Source organism: Malus domestica, chromosome 13, assembly GCF_042453785.1.
Source record: "Malus domestica chromosome 13, GDT2T_hap1".
Classification (NCBI taxonomy): Eukaryota; Viridiplantae; Streptophyta; class Magnoliopsida; order Rosales; family Rosaceae; genus Malus; species Malus domestica.
This window is the reverse complement of record NC_091673.1, coordinates 28,675,877-28,684,373: the sequence shown is the minus strand read 5'-3', so window position 1 is coordinate 28,684,373 and position 8,497 is coordinate 28,675,877. Positions and strand designations below refer to the sequence as shown.

The window sequence follows — 8,497 nt, the reverse complement described above, 5'->3', positions numbered from 1 at the left end:
CATTGGAGTGACAAACTTGTAATTAAAGCAAGTTCACTACCCTTCCTCTAAATGGCCGGCCATAGGGTTCTATTGGGCTTTTTGGGCCTTTGTGAATCATTATTCATTAAGTTGTCATACAACTTAAGTCAATGGACTTGACGTTCAAAGCCCATTGGGCCTTAAGGTCCAATACTATCCCGAGGTCTTTAACGAACATATTCGTTTGATTAATTAACATATTAATTAATCCTTGCCATAAATAATTAAACCATTTAATTATTCTTACTCATCTCCGTTGTTTCTTCAATCTCTACCTTACACGGTGTACAATCCATTAGGTTCCTTTTAACGAGGCAGTGGGCGATTAAAACTCTTTCAAATCGATTGTGAATTGAAACTTACTTTCAGTTATCCCTTTAGTGTTTATACACGTTTAGGGCTTCCACAAACCATGAGTGACACCTAGCAGTATGTCATGGTTACCCAAGCTAATCAGAAGAGGTGGAGAACCTATTCAGTTTAGGATTACAATGCAATACGGTCTTTCTCTAATACAATACTCTTGACCACATTGTTTGGTTTGATAGTTTATTCATGTCTACTATCCAATGTGATTCATTTACTTATATGATTACCTTGAATGTGATTTGGAACGACTTCCTAAATCTCATTCATACTCTGGCCAGAGATTCTTAATCATATCATTGAGTATTCTCCCTCAAACGGTTTGAAGGTTAGAGATCCCTTGTTGCGCATTCACTTGCCTCCATGGCTAAGTGGCTTAACCCCAACTATGCCGTGGACACCCGCGAATGGAGTGACTTTGACATAATCAAAGATCAAGGACCTAACCACAAGACAACTATGATGCCTCAGGTCAAATGACTACTTTGCATTATCCCAACCATGAGTTCTCATGTGACATGAGTATGAGAACTCTTCGTTGATCGTGTTCAGTGAACTCATTCCTTATTGAGCACCTACGTACTTGTCTTGGTGTCAGTCACACCAATGGCTCGAGACTAGTCACTATCACTAAGAGAAGACATAGCACATACTGATCTTAACGGACTGTCAATGCCCAATTGGCAATTCTATAATCAGGAACGTTTAGGATATGTATACGAAAGAGAATGGTCTCATAAATCTAACTTGTTTAAATTACATTCTCCTAATTACATATTCCTTGGACTTATCGTTTAAGCATATAACATTTATATGAGACGGCTTAAAACAATAATCTTTGCCCTTGATATTAAACTAGATTAGTTTAACATGTGAAATGTCTGGAAAGTATCATCATATGATTGGTTTTAGGGTACATTTCCAACAACCGGGAACGGTCACGTCTTGGGAAAGCATGAAGATGGTGTTTTTAGGGAAGTTCTTCCCCACTTCGAGAGTCATTCTCTTGAGGAAGAATATTAGTGGCATTCAACAAAGCCAAGGAGAATCCTTTCCCGCATACTATGAGCGTTTTAAGGCTCTTGTCGCCTCGTGCCCTCAACATCAAATGAAAGAAGAACTTCTACTTCAATACTTTTACGAAGGACTTCTTCCAATTGAGTGACAAATGCTTGATGATTCGGCGGGAGGTGCATTGGTTGACAAAACACCAATTGCCGCAAAGACCCTCATTGCCAATCGAGCATTGAATGCACAACAATACGAAGGCCTTGGACAAAGAGACCTTCCACGGAAGCAAGTTAATGAGGTAAGTTCTATGTCTGACATTCAATCACAATTAACTAACCTCACTTCCATTGTGTCTCAGATGGCCGAAGGGATGAAGCTACAAGGACTAAGTGTTTGTGGTGTGTGTTCTATGCAAGGACATCTCAATGACCAATGCCCTCAATTAATTAAGAATGGAGGGTGGGAATCTGCAAAGGCCGTGGGTTTTTGGAGCCAAAATCAACCACCCAATGATCCATACTCCAACACTTACAATCCGGGTTGGAGAGATCATCCAAATTTCAAATGGTGAGAGCCACAACAACATGCCCAACAAGGGGGATTTCGGAAAACACCACCTAGGGTGTTTCAAAAGCCATTCATACCAAATCATTACCAAACACAACCTGCCCAAACAAGTTCAGGTATGTCCTTAGAGAATGATACAATTCTAAAATTACTCACCACTTTGTCTCAGGGGCAAGAGAATCAAACCAAAGCAATGCAAAACCAAGACAAAAGAGTGGATCACTTGGAGAAGCAATTGGGCAGATTGCGGAGTTTGTAGGACAGTTTCGAGACCAAGGTAGACTCCCTAGTTCAACCATCGCAAATCCGAAGGGAGGATTCGAAACTGCCAAGGCAATCATGTTAAAGAGTGGCAAGCAAGTTGGAGCCGACCCCCAAGCATCCAAATCAAGTCAAACAGAGGATAAAAGGTTGCTGTTTGCAGAGGAAACACAAGCCACACCCACGGCAAGGGTGGAGCACCCTTGCCGCAACCATCTTCCACCCCTAAACCATCAAATTCGGCCAAGGTAAGTCCTAATTCAAAATTTTTTAGTTCGATTCCATTAAATGCACCTTTTCCTAGCAGGTTTAAGCAATCAAAGAAGGAAGAGAACGAGAAAGACATTCTGGAGACGTTTCGGAAAGTGCAAGTCAATATACCTCTTCTTGATGCAATTAAGAAAGTTCCAAGGTATGCTAAGTTTTTTAAAGAACTTTGTACCACAAGGAGAAGAATTTCGAACAAAGAGGTTGTCCAAGTAAGTGAGAATGTATCCGCTGTTTTGCAAAGGAAATTACCCCCTAAATGCAAAGATCCGGGTAGTTTTACAATTCCTTGTGTTATTGGCAATACTAAGTTTGAACATGCTATGTTAGACTTAGGAGCTTCAATTAATGTCATGCCTTATTCAATTTATGCATTTATGAACTTAGGCAAGCTTAAAAACGATGGTGTTATAATTCAATTAGCCGATCGTTCTAATGCATATCCGAAAGGTGTTTTGGAAGATGTCTTGGTGCAGGTGGATAACTTGATATTCCCAGCAGATTTCTATGTGTTAGAGATGGAGGATTCACCCAATGTCACTCCATTGCCGATCCTACTTGGGAGGCCCTTCATGAAAACAGTACGCACCAAGATCGATGTGTTTAAGGGGACTTTAACAATGGAATTTGATGGGGAGATTATTAATTTTAACATTTCTGAAGCTATTAAATTTCCTAAAGATGATCATTCTTGTTTTTCTATTGATGCATTTGATGCATTGGCGCAGGAATTTCTTGACTCGTTGGAAGATGATCCCTTTGAAACAATAATTGCACAAGGAATTGGGTTGAAACCCAATCTGGCCGTACCCAATGTAGCATAAGCCAAGATTGTGGCAGCCTTTGAATCATTGCCACAACATCGTGGTAAGCCTTCTAACCCAATTCCAATTTCCGTTTCAACTAACACTTTGTTACCTTCTGTGATTCAAGCCCCCGTTCTTGAGCTTAAGCCATTGCCGATCATTTAAAGTACGTATTTTTGGGAGATGAAGAAACGTTGCCCATCATTATCTCTTCATCACTCATGGCAATAGAGGAGGAAAAATTGATTCAAGTGTTGAAAGAGCACAAAACAGCCATTGGATGGACATTAGCCGATATTAAGGGGATTAGTCCTACAACGTGCATGCATCTTATATTTCTTGAGGAAGGGGCTAAACCAACTCAAGAGGCTCAGCACCGACTCAACCCTTCAATGATGGAAGTAGTGAAGAAGGAGATTATCAAACTTCTCGATTGTGGAGTGATTTATCCAATTTCGGATAGTCGTTGGGTTTCACCGGTTCAAGTTGTTCAAAAGAAGTCCAAAGTCACTGTGGTGAAGAATGCCAAGAATGAGCTTGTGCCAACCCGTATCCAAACAGGTTGGAGAGTATGCATCGATTATAGAAAGCTAAACAACACCACAAGGAATGACCACTTCCCATTGCCATTCATTGATCAAATGCTTGAAAGGTTAGCCGGTCATGCTTTTTATTGTTTTCTTGATGGTTATTCAGGATATAATCAGATTGTCATAGCTCCGGAAGATCAAGAAAAGACCACTTTCACATGCCCCTTTGGTACTTTTGCTTATCGTCGCATGCCATTCGGTTTATGCAATGCCCCTGCCACTTTTCAAAGATGCATGGTAAGTATCTTTTCAGATTTTGTTGAGAAGATTATTGAGATATTCATGGATGATTTTAGCGTATTTGGTGATTCATTTGATGGTTGTTTGGAAAATCTCACATTAATCTTAAAACGATGTGTTGAAACTAACCTTGTTTTAAATTGGGAAAAGTGTCACTTTATGGTAAAACAAGGCATAGTTTTAGGACATATCATTTCTGAAAGGGGAATTGAGGTTGATAAATCAAAAATAGATCTTGTACGCTACTTACCCTCTCCTACTTCGGTTAGAGAGGTTCGTTCTTTTCTTGGACAAGCAGGATTCTATAGGCGATTTATCAAGGATTTTTCAAAGATTTCCACACCCCTATGCCGACTTCTCCAAAAGGATGTGCCCTTTGAGTTCAACGAGGAGTGTGAGAAGGCATTCAAACACCTTAAAAAGATGCTAACTTTGGCCCCCATCATTATGCCACCAGATTGGAGCCAACATTTCGAGCTTATGTGTGATGCGTCCGATTATGCATTAGGAGCTGTTTTGGGACAAAGAAAGGACAAACAGCCACACGCTATCTACTATGCATCCCGGACCTTGAATGATGCACAATTGAATTATTCCACCACTAAAAAAGAACTTCTTGCTGTTGTATTTGCTTTAGATAAGTTTCGTTCATATTTACTTGGTACTAAAGTTATTATTTACATTGACCATGCAGCTTTGAAGTATTTGCTCACAAAAAAAGAGGCCAAGCCAAGGCTTATTTGGTGGATGTTACTTCTCCAAGAGTTTGACGTGGAAATCCAGGACAAGAAAGGAAGTGAAAATGTGGTGGCTGACCACTTGAGCCATTTGGTGCATGAGGAGGATGCCATGCCTATCCCAGAGACATTCCCGGATGAGCAGTTGTTGACCATTGAGGTAAGTGTGCCATGGTATGCCGATTTAGTTAATTATTTGGTTACTAAACAAGTTCCAAGCACCCTAAACAAGCACCAAGGTGATAAATTGAAAAAGGATGCACGTTTTTATGTTTGGGATGATCCTTATTTGTGGAAATATTGGCCTGATCAGATTCTACGTAGGTGTGTGCATCATTCTGAGTTTAATTCCATTTTAACCTTTTGTCACACTTATGCATGTGGGGGACATTTTGGCACCCAAAAGACAGCACTCAAGGTGTTAGAATGTGGTTTTTATTGGCCTACAATCTTTAAAGATGCTAGAACGTTTTGCATGACTTGTGATAGATGTCAAAGATTGGGCAATATAGGTCCCAAAGAACAAATGCCGCAAACTCCCATCTTTAGTGTTGAAATTTTTTATGTTTGGGGCATTGATTTTATGGGACACTTTCTTTCATCTCATGGTTTCAATTATATTTTACTTGCGGTTGATTATGCGTCGAAATGGGTGGAAGCAAAAGCCACCTGTACTAATGATTCTAAAATGGTTGCAGATTTTATTAGAACTAACATATTTGCAAGGTTTGGAATGCCAAGAGTACCCATTAGTGATGGAGGGTCTCATTTCTGCAATCGAACCATTGAGGCGTTGCTCAAGAAGTATAATGTCATGTATAAGGTTTCAACCCCTTATCATCATTAAACAAGTGGGCAAGCCGAGGTTTCGAATCGGGAAATCAAGTAGATTTTAGAGAAGACCATTGGGCCAATGAGGAAGGATTGGAGCTTGCGTTTGAATGATGCATTGTGGGCATATCGTACCGCCTACAAAACACCAATTGGGATGTCACGATTTCGGCTTATCTATGGGAAACCATTTCATCTTCCCGTTGAGTTAGAGCATCGTGCACATTGGGCCGTCAAAACTTTCAATATGGACATTGATGCCGCAGGTCTTCATAGAAAGCTTCAATTGAATGAGCTTGAGGAAATTAGTTATGAAGCTTATGAGAATGCTCGTATTTACAAGGAGATGACGAAGGCATTCCATGACAAGATGATTCGTAGCAAGACATTCTTTATAGGGCAGAAAGTGTTACTTTTCAATTCCCGTATTCGTTTGTTTCCGGGTAAGTTGCATTCCAAATGGATTGGTCCTTTTGTTGTTACTAATGTTTTTCCTCATGGTGCAGTCCAAATACAAAGTTTGAAGACATAACAAGAATTCAAGGTGAATGGGCATCGTTTGAAGCCCTATTATGAAGCGTTTGAGGAGCATGTCGTGGAGAATGTACCCCTCCATGCCGTTGGCCCTATTGCAGCTTAAATGGAGGTATCGTCCAGCTGGAAGACGTTAAAGCAAGCGCTTCTTGGGAGGCAACCCATGCAAATAAGGAAGACCTAGTAAGCTCTGGCATCATAATCAGATTTGCGTTCCTAAACCCTACTCTTTATTGCTTTTACTTTGCCATATTTGTCATGTTTGCTAGTTGTGTTATTTGCTTGTTTTTGTGTGAGTCTATGTTTGAAACATTGAGGACAATGTTTGGTTTAAGTGTGGGGGGGTAAACAAAGTGTTTTTGTTGCAAAATTCGTAGGATTTTACCACCTAACATTTCAAAGGTTGTTTTTCATTGTTTTTTAGTGTTTTTAGTATGTTTTGATGTGTCTTTATGTGGCTTTAAAAGGAAATACGAAAATTCAAGAAAAAATTCGAAAAAGTTTTGAAAAAAAACCAAAAAAAGAGTCGTTTTACAATTATTTTTGTGTGTTTGTGTCTTAGGGTACGCTCCAACACAATGATGGGGATTTGGTTTTTAATTGCATGACTGTTAAAGAAAGTTACGAACATGGATGGAAGTTTGATATATTCTTTGGTTTATGCTTGGTTATAGTTATAGTTTACAAATTCACATGTAATCACAAAAGGAAAAAAAATCAGTTTTTGTAACATGCTTGAAGGAAGGAACTCAAACTAACGCTACAACCCTGAAAGACTTGAGCCTAAACGTTTATTTGGAGAGTTAATAATCTGTGATTTGTTGTTTTCTAAAGTCGTTGCATGATCTCATTATTCTTTGCTTGGTTGCTACTTAGAATGTGTTTCATCATTTTAGTTCCAAATACTAGAACCCATGCCCGTTTCATTCAAAACTTGAAATTGAGTGCATAACATATAAGAAGATGAAGTTGTTTAGTAGTTACCACCAGAGCCAAAAAGCCTTCATCCCATGCATTTGTTTTGTAGGTTAACCCCTTTTGAGCCTTGTTTAGCCTATTTTCGTTGTTAGCCACATTACACCAACCTAGCCTAGAATAGGACTATCCATACCGTTGTTCTTAAAGTATAGTGGAGCATGACTTAGAAGGAATTCCTTTAGATCAAACATTTGCAGAAAAACAAGTGTGGGGGAAGGGATTTTTTGTGTGTGTGCGCCAAAATCTTAAAAGAGGCACGGGTAGAAAAGAAAAAGAAAAAAAAATTCGTGGAAAATAGAAAGAAAAAAAGAAAAGTTGTGAAAAGAATAAAGAAGAGCTGAAAAATATGTGAAAAAGAGCTCTAAAGTGTTGGTTGTTGAAGAAAGGGTCCAAAAAGTTGAATTTGGCCCTAAATATGCATGAATCTTTCCTTGTGTGTTAAAAGTTGATTTCTGCATTCTAAAGTGAATTCTAAGTTGATTTCATTGCTTTGCTTACTATTGCTTTAAGAACGTTTGTTTATCCTTAACCTTTCTTTGTTAGCCAATACCCTTAGCCCCATTACAACCCTTAGACTTTAATCTTGGTTGTTGTGTATTTCAATATGTGGAGTTTGGGATTGGTATGAGCATATGGTATCCCTGGTTCTCTTGTCTAAGTAGTAGCCTTCCATTCATGAGATCATATCTCGCATGCTTAATAACTCCAGAAAATGCTTTCTTTGTTATACATATATGTGAGTGCTAGTTTTTCATGATTACATCAATCTTCTCACATATACCTTGTATAGGGTGTGTAGTCAAAAAATCTGAGTGAAAATTGAGTGCATATCTAGTAAGGAATTGAGGGACTTCTCTAAGGTATGTTACTACATTCAAAATGTTGTTTTAATTGATTAAATGTGAGCTAGTGAATGGTGACTATGATTAAGTATGTGCTCGAGGGTGAGGATAACTAAATCTATGTAAGTAGTGATTTTTAATGTGTCATGTTTCATTGGAAATCCCTGAGATGAACATTGGAAGGTTTAGGTTAAGTTATGTTTTGTTTGTTTTGTTTTGCTCGGGGACTAACAAAAGCTAAGTGTGGGGAAATTTGATAGGAGCATATTTATGCGACTTAGTTAGCTTGTTTTCTTGCATTTTCATAGTTTGTTTATGTTTATTATTGTGTTTTAAGCCATTTTCGTGTGTTTGTAGGTCCATATGACAAAGTTGGAAAGAAAGTGCAATTTGGAGCATTTTGAGGCAGTTTTGGGCACCAAATGGATAGCTTATGAATGGAGCAA

At 38.8% G+C, this 8,497-nt stretch overlaps 1 protein-coding gene across 1 annotated transcript; it reads left to right on the top strand.

Annotated features, from left to right (window-relative positions):
* Positions 1–1,555: 1,555 nt before the first annotated feature.
* On the top strand, positions 1,556–3,317 carry LOC139190920 (uncharacterized). Its single transcript, XM_070811410.1, has 5 exons — positions 1,556–1,696; positions 1,757–1,937; positions 2,135–2,474; positions 2,534–2,705; positions 2,970–3,317. Exons 1-5 carry the CDS (start codon positions 1,556–1,558, stop codon positions 3,315–3,317), a joined length of 1,182 nt encoding a protein of 393 aa, XP_070667511.1.
* Positions 3,318–8,497: the final 5,180 nt, after the last annotated feature.